The sequence below is a fragment of the Orbicella faveolata genome, unplaced genomic scaffold (genome assembly GCF_042242905.1).
Source record: "Orbicella faveolata isolate gen_17 unplaced genomic scaffold, um_ofav_v1 contig_2, whole genome shotgun sequence".
NCBI classification, from domain to species: Eukaryota; Metazoa; Cnidaria; class Anthozoa; order Scleractinia; family Merulinidae; genus Orbicella; species Orbicella faveolata.
Window position 1 is genome coordinate 989,823 of NW_028301547.1, and position 17,986 is coordinate 1,007,808.

The window sequence follows — 17,986 nt, forward strand, 5'->3', positions numbered from 1 at the left end:
AATGAAACCAGCCGTTATGAGCAGAAAGAAAACGCGTTTTATCGATTCGTCCTATCGGTGCACCGTGTCCATGGCGACAGTGTAAACAAAAGGATCGCGCGCGGCGCGCGAAACATTTATTCGCGTTTAGCCATTTACTCGGAATCATAAGTAAATTAATATCAACACGGCTTAGTTACCAGACAAGTTAGATAGCACGCAGCGCTGACTCCGACATATCGTTTCAAACTTTAACCCCGTTGTTGGAATAAATTCTTAACGCAGAGAAGTTCATAATATTTACGCAATCAAAGAATTTTGTCATGTGTGATATCCCAAAATCCCATTGGTCGAAGAAGTTAGCTTACGTCATCCTGAAGCCCCGTGCGACTGGGTGCAAGTGTAAAACGGAGGGTAGTGCTGGGGTTTGTGTTTGATAAAGAGTTTGCTTTGAAACGTACGGAATTTTTCGAAGTTTATACGAAGCGTTTGTGACCCACCTTTTAGGAGAAGCCAGACGAAAAGCTACCCTGTATGCCGGCATAAAAAAACTCAGCTCAGAAAGAACACGAACACCCCTGTCCTACCCCTGTCCTACCCCTGTCCTATAAGTTCAAGTAGCGACTCGTGGTTTCACTCGTCGGAGCCAGCAAAGAGGGTCCGCAGCAAAAAACGTAGCGATTATCGCGAAGGACTATGCGATATCAGAATACGATTTCGATTCAGGAACTATTATTATAAATTGTTATGAGAAACGAGATTTCGATTCAGCAATCATAATTTGAAATCACTATTAGAACTGCGATTTCGATCGCTCGATCAGTTCGCAACGACTAGAGTTGCTGGCGAAATAGTATACTTGTAACAGCATATCCAGAGAATTTTCCAGTCTTCTCGCGAAGATAAACTGTTTTTCTTTCTAAGGTAAACCCAATCATAACACACCAATAACTTTTTTTGGTTTTCAGCGACAATACAGTGAAGGGAGAGGAGGTATCAGTTCACAAGAAGGTAAGAGATTGAGTAAGAAAAACGTGTTAGTAGAACACAGCGGTTTATATAGCTGAATGCATAAGATGCCTCTCACACGAAAATACCAGTGTGAATTAAAGCGTAAAAATTTTAAAGTCGTTAAGTTGTTAGTGCTCTAAATTAAAGGTAAAAGGTTAAAGTATATTTTTCTCTTGTGCTTCTTTTGTTCAGACAAGAACAAGAAAACGAAAGAACACAGAACAACACGAGTACTGTGAGGAAAATAAAGTTCGTCGAAAGGAAGTGCATGCTCAGTGGCTCAACAATTTATCCAACTGCACCGAGGTTAAAGTCCTTGGAGAAGGAGCTTTCGGAAAAGTAGGAAAATTTAAAATTAAGAATAACTATACTTCAGGAATTCCAATCTTAGGCGAATCTTTAGTCCACAAAGTTTGAAATTTGTTGCGTTTGCTCGTAGAGTCTTCAGAGAAGTCTCACTTCTGACAGTTCTAATCTAATTTCTAGCGAGCATTACGTGAAAATTAGCCATTTCAGAGAACTAGTATTGTATGTGTGGGTTGGTGTTATATAAAACACTTCAATGGCGGATCATGGCAATACAGTAACGCATTCATTTTACTCCTGTTATTTAGGTTAGCCTATATCGACAAAATGACACCAAAATGGATTATGCCGTCAAGGAATTAAAAAAATTTGATCCAGACAGTTACGAGATCGAGAGAAAAATCTTGGAGCTCGGTAATTCCACTTGGAATCTTTTTCTGTCCGCACTTTGTGGAGAGTTCTTTTATGAGGTATGTGAAAATCGAATGCCACTTGATCAGTTAGCTAAGCTTTCCAACTACCCCAGGGTTTCGACTAAAACACAGGGCAGCAATTGATCGTTTACAGCCATTTTAGTTTGCATGCTCTCACTAACCCTCCCTCACTTCCCCCCCCCCCCCCACCCCCCTCTGGAGATAAGTCTGAGGTTTGCCTCCAGTCTTTTCCCGGAAGAGGGCTTGACGGTGGCTAATATTCCTTTGGGTGTATCTACAGTAAGAGTTATCGTGTAACTCACGGAAAAACGAATTTAGCTTTGTTTGAAAGCCTGATGATCGTCAGACGATCTTGCAGCGATTGTTTTCTGTTGTTGTCTTGAAACCTCTGTTTATTGTTAACCACATGTTTCTTTCTCGTGTGCGATTGGTACAAGCACGTCACGTGACGCACCCAGAAGTGGAAAGTAACCGAGGTTATTATTCTCTAGCAATACCCCTAACGTGCTAAAGGCGAGTTTGCATTTCATAATACTGTAACAATAACTGGCCGTATCCTATATGATCAATTTCCTTCCATTCTGTTCACATTTCAGGGCTGCCGTTATTTGGTATTGGAGTTTATGCTCGCAGGGGACCTGCAGAAGGTTTTCGAGATGCACAAAAAACGGTTCAGCGAATTGCAAGCGAGGTAAGATGAAATCGAAAATGTAACGCGTTTGCGGCGCCGTGCCGTCATCGAGTCGTTAATATATAATTGCATATCTAGAGTTCACAGGCCCATAGAGATAAAGACTATCTATCATCACAGGCTCCCAACGTGTGCAGAAAAGTAGCACAGCTGCATTTTAAACATTTAGCCTTATTGGCATAAAATACGAGGAGAAATAACTGTATTTAAAACGATTAGTTTCATGATAAACAAAGTTAAGATGAAGTGTCTTAATGGTTCTTTGGAAGGCAACAAACATTTGATGCTCGATATTTTCAAAGTGTAACTCCAATTTATAATGCCTGTTCTCTAATAATACAAATAGTCTCATTATTGTGATGTTTTCATTCTTTATGGTTTTAGATTCTACATCGCTGAAATTATCTGTGGGTTAGAGTTTCTACACTTGCAAGGAGTGGTCCATAGGTAAAATAGATGTTGCTTCATTTTACAGCACTTTTTTTTATTAATTACCACACACTTGAATACGTACAATACGGCTACCCACACTCGTTAGAGTACAGTGCGGCTACCAGAGCGATTTTTATTTTAGCGTCGAAAAGTAATTGACTTTGCACTTAGTACGCTACGCGATTGGCTTAAAAAACTCGCGCCAATTTTAAGGCCAAAACCAATCGTTACTCGTTCGCACTCGTTTTCCCGCGCTTCGTGTCATTTTATTACTTCGAGTTTTGATTGGTTCACTGTATTGTCTATGTCCTTTGTGATTGGCTAGAGTGATTACTTTGGTTTTGGTTTTACGGCACTCAGTTGAAACCGCACTAACATTTCTAACAAAACTAATACCTGGTAAAAATTTAAAAACGATCTCTGGCTAAAGCGGTTAAAGATTACAAGCTTTCGACTGCCTGAAATACAGTCTTCAACAGGGTAAAATGTCAAAACTAATACCACTCAATTTATACAAAGTCTCTTAAAGATTTCCAATCTATCAAAGCATACTATATGTCCATGTTGAGGAGAATTTGTATGGACACAGTAGATAGGCCATCTTTACTGATGAGCTTTGGAAATTTTCACAAGTCAGTCATTTTGCTACTCTTCAACTTAAATTGTCAACGATGATTCGGCGACTTGTCATAGATTTAAATGACTTGTACCCAGTCCTCTCATGCTTTGCGCATGCACTAATATTGGGGAATTAGAACTACTTTGTATGGAAGCCACTTCAAATTCTTGTAACTGTTTCTATCTTTCATTTTATTACGACAGAGACTTGAAGCTTCAGAACGTCCTTATGGATGAGGAGGGACACCTCAAACTCGCCGACTTTGGTCTGGCAGTGGATGACATGTTGCTGGGAGAGAAAATCGAAGAAGATTGGGAAACCGGGACACCTTCATATATGGCGCCTGAGGTATGTCTAATCTCAAGCCTCGAAAATGAAAAATTATTGGAAATTATAGTGTCTGACTCAGGTCATCGGGTGAGAAGAGCTAGAATATGAACTGTCCCACCTCCTTTTCAATATTAGTCGAGTAAGCCTGTACGCGAACTGACGAGCACACTAGCAGACGAGCACGCGAGCACACGAGCACACGAGCACACGAGCACACGAGCACACGAGCACACGAACACACGAACACAAGAGCACACGAACACACGAGCACACGAGCACACGAGCACTCGAATTCTCGAGCACACAAGCACGTAAGAACGCGTTCCCACTCGAAAAATATGATTGCACGAGGAGACTCGTCTCACGCGAGGTGATTTTCGCGCGAGTTTGTATGCTCGTTCCCTGAGCAAAATAAGAGACTCTTTTTAGTCCAAATTGGTGAGGAGATGAACAAACAGATTTATGTTTGTCTTCGCTTTTTGTTTTAATCTCTCTGTGTTATTATCTGAGATCCTGTCTGATCTTGTCAAGTGTCGCTCTACATGCTCTTTATACACCTCACTACATTAAAATCGATGGCAACCGCGTGACTTCATTCTCATTATGACTTTTTTTCAGGTAATTGAACACCAGCCATATGATTCCTGTTGTGACTGGTGGTCGCTTGGAGTGATGCTTTACTATATGCTCACATCCATGGTTTGTGACAGAAGTTGTGATTATCCAAGTTAAAAGTGGCTTTAGTTTCAGCTGTCGATACTCTTGTAATAGTTTTCAGAAACTCGATGGAAGAACTTCGATGCTGTTTTAGGATAATCGGTAAATTCCGGTCCCTGAGGAACGAAGGAGGCCTGGACTCATTTGTGCAGACGCGTTTAACTTAAGCAACTCGGTCGAAAAAAAATTGCATTGAGCAGTAATTTGTTTTAGATGCAAAAGCACTTAATTTTTTTCCTTATGTGTTCGTTTTTTTTCTTTTAAAGTAACAAGGAAAAAATATAATTCTTTACGATAGCCCTTAGAGTCATGAATAAACACCATCATTTTTCGCGCTACAGTGTTCAAGGAGGTCTGGGGCCTCTGGAAATAGGACACCATTTGACGTCAGTAACCATGAATCAAGGCCTTGAATCAAGACCATGCCCGGTTTGATGTATTTTTTCTTCATGAACAGATGCCGTTTCCTCAAAAAGTCATCCAAGACCTCTATAACGCAATAGTTACAGACGAGGTGGAATATAGGCGTAAATTGTCTGTGATTGCTTGGAATTTGCTAACACAGGTAGGTAGACATAGTGCAGAGTAAAATTCCTTTTCTATTCCAAAACTAACGATTACATATATTCAGAGAGAACTGAGTTTATGACAGCTCTTCTGACATGCATTTTTCCCTCCTCATATAAAGACAACTTCTTTTTATTCCATCAGTTGAAAGTCACTTTTAAACTACATGTTTATGTTTGAAGAACCGAGGGTTTCATTGCGCTGTAGGAAGATAACTTCAAATACTGACGCATTTTTTCAGCTGCCACAATTCTAGATATTTTAGACATTCGCACTTATCATATGCACCTCGTTGGGCTATACATATGTCTCTTAGAATTACAATATCTTAACCTTGGTTTGTTTTCTCAAGCTCTTGGAAAAGAACCCCTTGAGAAGGATTGGTTATAAGGGTGGATCAAACCCGTGGATCAGAAGGCATGGGTTCTTCCAGGCCTTAAACTGGGACGAACTTGAACAACGAAACATCAAGCCGCCCTGGAATCCAAGAAAAAGAATTTTGCTCGAGTAAGGATTCTTTTAAAACAAACAAACACACATACATAATGTAAAATACATTTATGCATTGTGTATGATATGATTCTGAACGAGATGGGACATAGCCAGTCATTCTGTCACAAAAGTGTCATCAGTCATTTTAGCTTTCTTTGACAGCGAAAAAGGGTGTTTTTAGCTGTCTTCCTTTGCAGAGGGACGTCTTTTCCTGTTGATGGTTTTGTCTTGTTAAGTTGGTTGTGTTTTCAAAAAAACAGCAGAATAAGACAAAACTATTAACAGAAAAAATGATCAAAATGTAAATATGAATGTCAGCCGGCTTATGAGCCTGTCTGTGTGTCTGTGTGGATTTATGTATGTGTCTGAACATTGCATTTTCAATTTGATACCACAACCTTGCAATGTGCATTAGTTACCCATTATATCACTACTTTTATAGCTTCAATACACTTATTTAAAAGTTGATAGCAAAACTAGACAATTATAATTAGGCATCCATCAACATTAGGGTTTTCAGTTTACATGTTCATGACAGTGCCCTTTAACCACAGCATTCGCTAACGTTAAGGATTCTGTCCCACATATTACAAGCTATAGGTGACGCTATTTTAGACTATGTTAGGCGATTGTGTTACATAAAATGACCGAAACAATTTTAGTTGTTGGTCCAATTCAAAGACTCTAAGATCAGAACCAACAATCAATAAAGTCGTGATCTATCTTTGCAGGTGTGAGGCAAAAATGGAGAAACAAGGGAAGTCCTCTCCTGGCTGTAAGAGTTCCTCTGAGAGTTCCAATAAGACTCCCTGTGCTTCCGCTTCTTACTCTGCTTCGTGTGTTTCCGCTGAAGGCATTAAGGATGAAGATGGTGTCTCTTGTTCTCCTTCAGCGACCGACAATACTTTAACTCCATAGAAAAGTTGAAATCATTGAACAAACAAGTGATGAGAAAAGAAACTCATCAATCAGAAGAACACTGAAAATCTATTCAGATGGAAACCAAGGCTTTGATGATCTCGGTCTTAGAGAATGGAGTAAACAATGAAGAAAATTGTAAACTGCTGGATACGTACTGTTCTGATGTACCCATGTACCGGTATTTAGCCAGCAGAATTACATCTAAGATCGAGTTCGGTGCCTCGTGAAGCAAAGTGCATTTAATTATGGCCAGTAGTAGATCATTTGCGGGCCGGTACAGATCTCTTTCCTTTCACCGTTCGTTTGCCCGCAATTATGTCGAGGACTCACGAGTCCAAGGATCACCGACTGAATCAGCTATTTTGGTTATCTATAACGGATTTGAGAGAACCCAACACTGCAAGCACTATGCTTCGGTTAACCATAGGCTGCTGTTCAATATTTCTTCCCTTTTCTTTATCGTATTTGGCAAGGGGGTCGCGGATCCCGATTTGTTCGAATCCTATCCGTGCGGATACACCAAGGTCATTCTGGATGACGTGAACATACACAACGTCGACAATTTATTAAATTTGTAAATATGTACGAAGTTTTCCCCTGCTGGCCGGCGCGTCTTCAGACGGATCACCTTCGGGTGGGACAGGGTCAGCAGGGGTACAAAAATATTTGTCAATTTTTAATCTTAAAAAGTTTTTGAAAAATTTTTAAATATATACGTAGTTTTCCCCTGCTGGCCGGCGCGTCTTCGGACGGATCACCTTCGGGTGGGACAGGGCCAGTAGGGGTAAAAAAATATTGTAAATTTTTAGTATCATAAAATTAAATTGAGTTTCATTGAAAATTGCTTCTCCGTCTCTTTTTTTCCTACTTACCCCAGAATGCGCCTCAAGGACTCTTTCCAGGTCCTCCATTGTGACGTAGGGCCTTTTGAAGACGTCAGATCCTTCTCGGGTCGTGACCTCACGGGGGTGTGTCCAAAATGACCGTTTTGGTCATGTGGGCGATATCCGGCTTTCTTATTGATTCATTCAAAAAATACTGTGCTCTGATTGGCTTCTCTGCATACCGACTACGTATACTACTTATTCCTGTTTTTTAAAATTATTTTCAGTATTCTGTTCCTTGTCATAATCCCCTACACCGCGAATACTGAGGAACGAAACGCAAGCCAGCGCAAGGGCGAACAAGTCTAAACCAAAAGATGAATTTAAGAGCTGACGTCAATCATCTTCGTCTCTAGTTTTTGAGCTACTTCCTTTACCACTATCTGAGCGTAGATCCTGTGTTCGCAATTTTTGGGTTAGGTTTTCCCTCGAACTGTCGGACAGCGAACGTTCGCTATACTTTCGAGTTTGGTGGAGAGTGAGAATTCCCGAGTACTTCTCGTTTTTATTGTTGCCTTTATGCCTGACACCACTTAGGATAATTTAAAAAAATTAATATATACATCCGCAGACGTTTCATGGAATCCAAGCCATTCCTACTTTCTTTTTGCGGTACATTTGCGGGAATCATTTCCAGCACTGGGATCATTTGCGGTCCATTTTGGGGATCATTTGCGGGCCTGTACAAATCTCACTGACTGAACTTTTACAATGCCGGTTCATAAAGGTTGACGGGGAAAGCGTGCAAGACTTCCATGCCAAATGGACAGCGAGATCTTTGAGTCCTCAGCTTCTCCCGCTATTGTTCCTCCCCTTCAAAAGGTCAAGAGTCTAAACAGAGTAGAACGCTCGGTCGTGGCCGCCCGCGTGTGAATTCATCACTTCACGGTTTACCACGCAAAATGAAAATGAGCAGCTGGTAATTGTATTCACTGTTCGTAGAGTTCAACCCCTTTATGGGCTCAAGCCCTACATAGAGCGGAAAGGCAAAGCACAGGGATACCATGATCACGGTCCCAAGTGCAGTTTAAAAAAGAAAACACTCGGATATGAGCAAACTATTCTTTCTTTTTCAGAGTCCTTTTCAAGCACTATATTACATTTCTGTAAATATGCAGACAGGTATAACAAGTAAATAAACTTTATGACCGTGATTTGTGAAAAAAGGTGAGTTTCTAGCGGTCTTTTTTACCGTCAAACACACCCCTACAGTAGGGGGTGTGTTTTGGGGCCCTACTATTGACAACCTTCAAGACATCGTTTTGTCAGTTTTCCTATGTTCTCAGCCAATCAAACAACAGCCCTCAAGCGCACCTAGCTGCACGTGGCCGCATTGATTATCCCGCCTCTTCGCAACTTGATCTCGTCCCCAGTTGTCCCCAGGTGCTTAGCAAAGGACCGCGGCCTCTGCTCTGGGAACGAGACTGGCCTTCATGAAAAAAACACTCAGGTTGGCCATAGTTAATAGAGAGGAATGGTTATGAAGATCAGCAAACATCAAAGGAGCAAACAAAGATTTCAAGACTCATGTTGGAAGGTCCGCGACCGTGCACAATCTTTTGTTTTGCGCTCATACATTACGCAAGAATTACGTAACCGAAACGTTTCTATTGGTTCGTTCCCCAGTCAGTAGTAAACAACAATCGTGTTTTGTGCACGGTCAAAGCCAAAAAACTGAACAAAAACATGCAACAAAGAACTTTGTTGAGTTCCACAACTATTCCCCTCTATTAACTATGGGTTGGCCGAGCGATGGAAACCGAAATAAAGGTGCCACAAAGGTGTCAATCGATCGACTTTTGCTTTGCTACAGCGGCGGTGGGGAAGGGGGGGGGGGGGGACTCTCATCTAAGGGACAGGTGTGATGACGGCTTAGGTTTGACTGCCAGCTAAAACCTGGCTATAACTATAACTATAACTTTAACTTTTAGAACTTTTCTTCTATCCCACCTTCCCATCCCCGTCAGTTTGTATGGAAGTCCCGGACGAGTGTTTCATTCCGCAGCTGAGTGGGTTATAATTGGGCACATATAGATTTTTGTGTGTGTTATGCTGATAGACTTCTATCATTTTTCCAAAAAATATATGATTTTGATTTGCGAAATTTGTTATCATTAAGCGAACACAAACTGTTTTTGATGGGCGAAACCCTTTTTTCCACTCGCTACAAAGTTTGCTTCTTGAAGTTTTTCTAGTAATTGTTCAACTCCTTCTTCTTTTGTTTCGTCTTCCTCGTCATTCTGTTGTGTTGATCTAAGCGAGCCCAGCCGTTGAAGTCGAACAGTTCCTTTCACGCCACGTCCCTTTGGAGCCATTTTCCCCACGCGTAACTTTCGTCTTGCAAAGAAATCACTGTCACTAACAAAAGATGGCACGAACTCGGACTGAACTCGGACTTCACCAAAGTCCAGCAAGGAGTCAGTTTTGTGCAGTCTTTCCATTAACGACGAGTATATCGAGTCTTTCTTGGGCACCTGTTTTCGCGGGGTAATGACTAGCTCTACTGGCGCTGAATCTGTCGCTTTGATTAATGTTGAATCGGCGTCTGGAAATTCCTGCAATATTATAGACCCAAACATGATCAAAATCGATTAATCTACATGTACCACCACTGTTAAAATGAAAATAGAGTATATCAAAACACAAACTGGAAAAGTATTCTAAAACACAATACAGCACGAAATACCATTTTATTTTTCTTATACATGTATCAGTGAAGAAAATTAGGGATTGAATACCTTAACCTTGAGCTGCCTTGAACCTAAAAGAAATATTTATTTGGTTATAATCCTTACAAACACTAAAACGTGACAAACTGTAATATTTTACACGAAAACTGATTAGCGTGTTCCAAGTGTTCATTTAGCTCAGTGTTAAAGGAGCTTCTTTGCATATCTTGAAAAGTTAAGCCTCTTGTGAATTTTTGAATTTCGTCATTTGTTATCCGTGTTAATCTTCTCCATCCTTAGCCATCCTTGTTCCTTTATGGTTTATTATTATCTCTTTGGTGTTTTTCTATCTTAATAAACTACTGTTTTCAGGTTTCCTTCAATTTAAAGGTAATTTTGTTTGCAGCCAAAATAACTCAAAGCCACGTGACTGGGCTCCATTAATTGTGGGAGGCGGGGGAGAGCAGGAAAAACGACAGGAAAAGAAATAGAGGGTCTTGATGCACTTTCCCCCTATTTTTGAAAACTTCAAAACCGAGGGGTTATACCGATCTCTGGGGCCTTACATGTACATCACAATGAGTCTGGTATTTCTGTGTCGATTCTCACACTGCTTTTAATAGACTGCGCCCGCTGTCGGATTTTAGGTCTAAAACTAAACGTCATCAATTTTTTCCAGGCTTTTGTTTAATCTTCTACTGCCGCGATTTGTTCAAGATAACTGCACCCTTCACAAGATTTTGCTCACCTTCATTTTCTGGGTTTTCAACAGGATCTTGAAAACATTTCAGCTTTTTGTAGTAACTGGCGTACTTTTCCTTCATATGTTTATCAGTTCTTTGTTTCAATCTTTGAGACTGCAAAAAATATTACATGACTGGTCATCACTAGAGTTATCTCACAACCAACATTGTCAAATGACCAAAAACAAACATTAACATAAAAATAAAATAATACGAAGTCACTAACCTGTGTTTCAATATCCCATTGTAAGTTTTGTGACATCACATGTGAATTGTGTAGGTCCTAAAATTAAATGCAATAACACACACTGTCAGGCAAACTAAACTGTGGGATTAGAGAACAAAATAAACTTTACATGTATGAAATACCAGCTGCCAATTTAACGCCCCCTTATCACACAAGGTTAAGGATTATTTCATTACCCGCGATGAAACAAGAATTCTTTGATGTCCAAGTTTTGAAGTTCTTGATAATTTTGCTGATGTGGTTCCATCAAATTCTCTGTAGAACTTAGAAGATCCTGCTGATGAGCCACTTAATCTAGCTTGTTCAAATTCGGTGCAATGTTCCTCTTGTTGTAATGCCTCTTCATCTGTAAATGATATAAGCAATGATAAATTAATAACACACAACTTAATTAACTTGATAGTGAAACAAATTACTGGGTAAGCATTGTTTTCTTCCAATGATTATTTTCTTCCTTCTTTCTATTCCAAAACTTCATATCGACGGAGCTACGTCACGATTTGCGCATCTTGAAAAGTTTAGCCTAAATTTTTCAAGTTCGCTGTTTGTAATCCGTGTCAATCTTCTTCATCCTTAACCATCCTTGTTCCTTTATGGTTATCTCTTTGGTGTTTTTCTTTTTCTATCTTAGTAAACTGCTATTTTCAGGTTTCCTTCAATTTAAAGGTAATTTTGTACGTGACCAAAATAACTCGAAATGCTGTGACTGTCAGCTCCTTTACGTCTATGAGCAGTAGTATGCACGAACGAACGAACGAACGAAAACTTTATTATCGTGTCAGTGTAGCTATAGATTAGCTAATTGGGGGACTCCTAACTTCAATAGCTAATGACTAGTTTACAAAAATTAATAATTAAATATTGAAGTTGAAAAATACTTACTTACAGCAGAATGATATAAAGGCTATAATGTAATATAAAATGATTCTGTTCACAATTTACATAGTTTGCAGCAACTACTATTGTTGTGAATGAGGTCTGAAAGGTTAATTTTTCTTATTCTCATCTTAAATGTCACGAGGGTTGGTGACGTCCTTGCTAAGTTTTGACCAGATATATGGACCTTGGTATCTTATTGTGAGTTTTCCGTAACATGTAGTATATAAGATGTACAAATAGTTCTCTTTTGCTTTTCCTTTTTACTGTGCAAAACAAACTGACTTTTGGACGGGCTGATGAAAATTCCATGTACACCATATCGATGAATATCAATGCACCAAGTTTACAATTTTTAAATAAAATCTTTTCAATATTTTCATTCCTTTTTTTAGTTGCAACAATGATATGGTCGTACATCAATGCAATATTCAAAATATCAAATCCTTACTCTTGACAGTTTCCTCCTGTTGTTGTTGAGGGCCCTAAAATTGAAAGAAAATTTGAATATTATAATCATAATTCTATAACTTCCAGCATGTCAGCCTAACACTGGAGTCCAGCAATGGTAAAAAGAAAGATCAGAAATTACAATTTTGTTTTTGCATAAACTTGGTACTTACAAACTGGACTGGCTGCTTTGTTGGTGGCTTTAGTTTTCTACTGACATCATTCAAGTCAACAAAAGCTGTTCTGTTAGAGGCTCCTGTATAGCCACATCTGGCATGCATCACCTGCAGAAGACATCATAGTCAAACAATGCGTGCAGAAGACTATGTAGCTTAGCTCTTTGTTTGCATAATTTCTTGTAAAAGAAATTCTGTTTTTAAAATTTATAGAAACATTCCTTTTAAGTTCCTTGTGACAAAATGTAAGTAATCATAGGCTCAGGACACTGACTTTCAACAAATGAATAGCAACTTAAATATTCAGCAAATTATTTTTACCTTTTACCAGATGTGTTAATTATCAAACATCTTAGTTTATAAATTTACCTTTTTATTAGAATGACCCAAATGATCACAAAGTTCCAAAGACCTCTGTTGCTGTCTGCTCACCTAATCAAAAACAAATGTATCTTTTACATATTTTTAAATCCTTAAATTATTTCAACCCAGCTTTAAATATCAAAGCAACAAACACATTTGAAGTACGAAGTCTGTATATGAATTAATCCTCCTATGTGACCAATGTAGAACATTCAAATCAAAGCTAAATATTGGGCAGTGATGTTGTGCTGTATGTTTTTCAAAGTTATATGAAAGTGAGAGAAAGCTTAAAAGCACAAAACTCATAATTCCTGTCAGCAGCTGTAGGTGAAGAAAATTTAATTTCTTACTAGTTCTATCCTTGGGTTGCTATCAACAAAAAAATCATGGTGCAGTAGCCGCCATGACGGAAGATCCCTCTGATGGCTTGAGCTTGCTCTCAGAGACCCTTGCTAAAAAAAAGATAAAACACATGTACCATTTAGATGCATATTAACAAAATCTACATTTCCTGTCATATTATAATTTTAAAAGACACTAATATAAGGCAAAAACTGGTTCCACTCTCCCCCCAACCTTCCACATTATTGCCACTCTTCAGGTTTAAATACCATTACTCAAGAAGTTTTTTGAAGATTTTTCACTTTTGCCTTTGAGCGCTCAATAACCAATGACTACTCACTGGTCACTACAAATCTTAACAATGATGTTTCAGGAGTAATTCAAAGTATCATCAGAAATTTTATCATAATTGTTTGAAGAACAAGGGATCGACACTACCAGTCTCTTTTCAGGAATGCTTTGGATCAAGGAACAGCTAATTTTTCTGTGGACTCTATATAATGTCTGTGAACAGGTTATAAAGACTGTTCAATCCATGCAATACATTCTCACCTCATATAAGGTGTCCAAATGACAAATCTTTTTCTCATCCTCTGTACAAAGGACTGCTTGAAAATCACAAAGCTTCATGTACAGAAAACAAACACTAGTTTTAATAAATAATTTAACATAATTTACCACATTTAATTTAATAAAAAAAAACCACAATAAATGCGCAATTATAGATGTTAACTAATCAGACCTTGTAGAGATTATTTTTATCCACACCAGTGACCTTTGGAAGAGGTTGCACATGCACATCTGTATCCCGCTCACACCTGCAAAATAATAATAAGGTTGAAGACTTCAATATTCCAAAGGATCAAGGCAGTCAGGTGGTTATCAGTGTTGGTGCAATACTCCGGCTTCTGTAGCGTGAAGCTGCTAGAAGTAGTGCTACTTCCTCCCTAGATACAATGCTAGTTTATCATGGTCAGTTATCTTCCCCGCCCCCCCCCCCCCCCCCCACTCCACCACACCCACATAGCTTTTATTTTGGCTGGCTGTCCCAACAGCTGCTCAGTGGCTATTTACACTACTGGGTGAAAACAGGGACTGCTCTACCACACAGCACTGTCAATAATCCTAGCCAGGACTTCAGTCTAACCCTCTGAATTCAAACTAAGGTGCAGTGTATTAACCACTAGGCTGCATGAAGCCTCCGCTATCCATTGTTAAGTGATAGTAAATTATAACAACCAGTAATATGAAGTCAGTGATCAGTATGTGATCTGTCTTGAAAATGTCAAATACAAAGTAATAAGGAGAATCAAACAACTGATCAGTTGATAAAAAATCAAACCTCCCAATATGAAGTATAAAAAACTATGGAGATTAGCTAGCTGCCATCAGTAGCATAGTATTACAAAATTGAAATTAAAAAAATATTTCTTGATTAGGTATGTAAATCTTCAAGAACTTACAAAAGCAAGAGATCTAAGAATTCATAAAGCATCAGACGATCAGGTACTTGTCTTCTCATGTGTTTGATCTACAAAACAAAATCATCATCAAATAAAACCTTTTTGATAAATATATTGGTGCATTGTAATCATGCCATATGTGCACAAACTATCCTCCAAGCAATGAAACATTATGTTACCCCTACAAGCTTTTATATAGAGTGTACATGTGACAGTAATAATTTTTGTTTTAAAACTGTTTGGATTGTAATCAAATTTTCATTCTGTTATCTGGACTTACATGTTGCTTGAGCTTCACTGGGGAAACAGCTCTTCCACAGATCTGTAAATAATAATTATTTGATTATGTTGATTACATGTAACTTTCTGTTTTGCTGAGTTTATATGTTAACTACGTAGATAATTTAGGAATCTAACGTCAGTACCAATGCTAGAAGAAGATCATTTGCCCCCTCTGAATTTCCACCCTTTTCATGTTGTAACATTTTGGAAATTACACATCCTAATAATATTCAGAAGCTGTATCATTTATCGCCATCATTATTATGAGCCTCTATATTGCTGTTTCAACACCCTGTTGCAAGTCGGAATTTTGCTCCAACAATTGACCTCACATATAGGTAATTGGGCACATCACATATGGGTAATCACATCGGGCTGCTGCTTTAATCTCCAATTTCAGTGTTTTGTTGCAAATCAAGTTTGGACTCAAACTACATGTATAACTTCAATAGCCTGCAAACACAGATGTCACATGTATTTCCAGCAACTCACTTGTTTCAGCCAGCATGTGAAACAAAACCTCCAATAAACCAGATGCTCTCACCCCCAGGGACAACTCGAGGTACCAAGAGGTACCAAGATGCTATTTTGTGGGCGCAGCTTGAAATGTTTTTCATCCCTAAGAGGTACCAAAATCCTGCTTCAAGGGTGTGGCTTGAAACTTTTTTCATCCCTTAAAGGTACCAATAACTTATTCTAAAACAACACATTATCTCCTGTCACATTTTTCTGGGCTCAACACCCTAAAGAGTACTGCAAAAGCCCCCAATGTGGGACTTTTGAGGCTCAACATCCTAAGAGGTAACAACAAAAAAAAAACACTTTTCAACTCCTACAAGGTATGAGGAGCACCCCCATCCTTTTTATATCGGAGCCCCCCCCCCCCCTCCCCCGGGGCTCTCGCAGGCTAAAACTGCAAGAACTCACCTTTAATGTTCTGAGTAAAACATGTTCATCAATTGCCAAACCCAACATGTCTTCATGCTCGTACAACTGAAAAGCCACACGGACTTCTCTCAGTTCCTGAAAACTGAATGAAAAGCTTCAAACATGAAAACACAGTTAACATATTTCAATGTAATTTTCATGAGGAAATTGTACCTCAAGTATCTGTTGGAGAGCATTTCCAAAGATTTCTCGATGACTCGTGAGTTGTACAGCGCATCGTGCATGTTGTATGTTCGATGGATGTCGCCATGTAGACACTTGATATCCAACATGTTTAAAAGGGACTATGTACAAACAAACCAGAAATGAGTAACCTAGAAACAAACATTGTGGAACATATACAAGCCAGAGAGTTTGCCACATCCTCCACAGTAGGTGTTTTTTGATTGAACCAGCCACTCGCACCTTTATCCACGTTTAGCTTTGAAGATGACTTTAAATGCTTTTATTGGCCCTCTCCGGGGGCGCTCGACCTCCAGAGATTTTGGAATGTGTATTAATTAATATTTTCTGTAACTATACAGGTTCTGAGAGCTGTTTATGTACACCCACCTTGTTTAGTACACATCTCTGATTTTATGTCGTATGTTATTTTTTCAGACTTACAAGTCCTTAAAAATCCTCACAGGACACTAAACATTACTGGAAAATGTTTAAATGTCTCCCTTTACGTACATGAACATACCTTAATACTCAGCCCGTTTGCTTTCTCCTTCTCAAATTCCTGGGGAACATTTTTTCGAAAAAGATCCTTGCGAAACTAAATAGAAGAAGAGACCAGAAATCAGGCCACTTGCAATGAGTTTATTTTCGTTCGCAAACTGGGGCACAATACATCGTTAACCGAAGAAAACATTTGAGATCTTATCATGTTCGAATAAGACATGTCTAAGCATTGATCTACACCAAAATTTATCCAAAATAATTCAGAAGGTGGAAGTTGTTAACATTACGACGGCCTTGTGAACAAAGACAACGACAAAGACAACACAAGAACACCCTCTGTCATTAGTCTCACTGCATGTTAACTGGAGTAATTATAGGTTGTAAAATGTGTTCATAAGTGAAGCACTTACCCCCAAAGCTTTGGCAAGGCAGCTTTCCGTTTTTCGAGACAAAAATACAAAAATTGAAGTTAGTCTTAAGTAAGCTTAATTAACGAGATCGAAGGCAGCTAAATTTACCTCATTATAGAAGCTCATAGAGAGAACACACATTCGAGAACTGACAGAATTACGCAATTCGATCGGCAAAACAGCAGCAAACAGGCAGAGAAGCACCAAAGCAAAACACCCAAACTTACCGTAGTTCTTCCCAAGTGTAAACGTCTCTTTTTCTCGGATACTTTAAGTGCATTTTAACGAGAAAATTAACTTAACCGGGCTGCGAAAAGAACAACATATATCACGGCTTAGAGTCAAAATGGCGCCCCATAAACTCCATGACAACAATGTCTCTGGGGACCAATGAACCTGTCAAGTCTGTCAATCATGTCTCACAATTGAAAACCTTGGATCGGAGCGGACCTGACTGAAAGGAGAGTGGATTTTTCAAAATTCAAGGTTATTGTTGACAGAAAATTTGAGTTTTATTAGGCTGTCTTTGCTTCCCTGAGGACAGGCTAAATTTCAATTGCTTCTTTTTTCTCTAGGTTGACCGTAAGTTACCAGTAACTATTGAAGAGTATCGTATACTTCACTGCTGACGTTTTCAGGGTTGTTTCACACTTCTTTCACTCGTATTGCTCTACGAGTAGAGCCTCCTTTACTCAACTCTTTGGATGGCGCAGATTAGAAAGTGAAAAAAAAAGGGAAAAGAAGGTTCTGGTCGCAGGGCACCGGCGAGGAAATGTTGGAAATCCAGTAGATAGTCTGAATAAAAGAGAAACCAGAAACTGCAAGGGAACGGATACGATAAACGCTGCCAACGTAGGCTGGCGTTACATATCTTCGCTACACAGTGCTGACGAGCCCCAAGAAGGGCGAAACAGCTGTCCACTGTTGCGATCCTACTTTATCGGTTCTTGACATATTGGTGTCTCGAA

General features: G+C 39.1%; 2 protein-coding genes across 2 annotated transcripts; one reads left to right on the forward strand and one right to left on the reverse strand.

Annotated features, from left to right (window-relative positions):
- The first annotated feature begins 1,156 nt into the window (after positions 1–1,156).
- LOC110062581 (protein kinase C-like) lies at positions 1,157–7,340 on the forward strand. The gene is made up of 9 exons (XM_089289059.1): positions 1,157–1,329; positions 1,605–1,766; positions 2,327–2,421; positions 2,806–2,868; positions 3,676–3,820; positions 4,421–4,501; positions 4,977–5,084; positions 5,439–5,593; positions 6,310–7,340. Exons 2-9 carry the CDS (start codon positions 1,635–1,637, stop codon positions 6,494–6,496), a joined length of 966 nt encoding a protein of 321 aa, XP_089145185.1. The 5' UTR covers positions 1,157–1,329; positions 1,605–1,634; the 3' UTR covers positions 6,497–7,340.
- Positions 7,341–8,431: 1,091 nt separating this feature from the next.
- On the reverse strand, positions 8,432–17,757 carry LOC110062634 (uncharacterized). The gene is made up of 18 exons (XM_020769576.2): positions 17,246–17,757; positions 17,019–17,040; positions 16,628–16,702; positions 16,096–16,226; positions 15,922–16,024; positions 14,993–15,034; positions 14,713–14,780; positions 13,992–14,067; positions 13,802–13,873; positions 13,258–13,359; positions 12,914–12,976; positions 12,542–12,652; positions 12,370–12,403; positions 11,219–11,388; positions 11,022–11,078; positions 10,801–10,909; positions 10,122–10,144; positions 8,432–9,938 (listed from the first exon to the last, which is right to left on the reverse strand). Exons 1-18 carry the CDS (start codon positions 17,296–17,298, stop codon positions 9,498–9,500), a joined length of 1,752 nt encoding a protein of 583 aa, XP_020625235.2. The 5' UTR covers positions 17,299–17,757; the 3' UTR covers positions 8,432–9,497.
- Positions 17,758–17,986: the final 229 nt, after the last annotated feature.

What these genes read in the sequence shown, in the direction of transcription:
- LOC110062581 (XM_089289059.1), top strand. Translation starts at nt 1,635, where the DNA reads ATGGATTATGCCGTCAAGGAATTAAAAAAATTTGATCCAGACAGTTAC. An exon ending in TTCAGCGAATTGCAAGCGAG is followed by an intron (nt 2,422 to 2,805) that starts GTAAGATGAAAT and finishes TTATGGTTTTAG; the next exon opens with ATTCTACATCGCTGAAATTA. An exon ending in AGAAAAAGAATTTTGCTCGA is followed by an intron (nt 5,594 to 6,309) that starts GTAAGGATTCTT and finishes CTATCTTTGCAG; the next exon opens with GTGTGAGGCAAAAATGGAGA.
- LOC110062634 (XM_020769576.2), bottom strand. Translation starts at nt 17,298, where the DNA reads ATGCACTTAAAGTATCCGAGAAAAAGAGACGTTTACACTTGGGAAGAA. An exon ending in CAAACGGGCTGAGTATTAAG is followed by an intron (nt 16,227 to 16,627) that starts GTATGTTCATGT and finishes GTTTGTACATAG; the next exon opens with TCCCTTTTAAACATGTTGGA. An exon ending in ATAAAAATAATCTCTACAAG is followed by an intron (nt 13,874 to 13,991) that starts GTCTGATTAGTT and finishes CTGTACATGAAG; the next exon opens with CTTTGTGATTTTCAAGCAGT.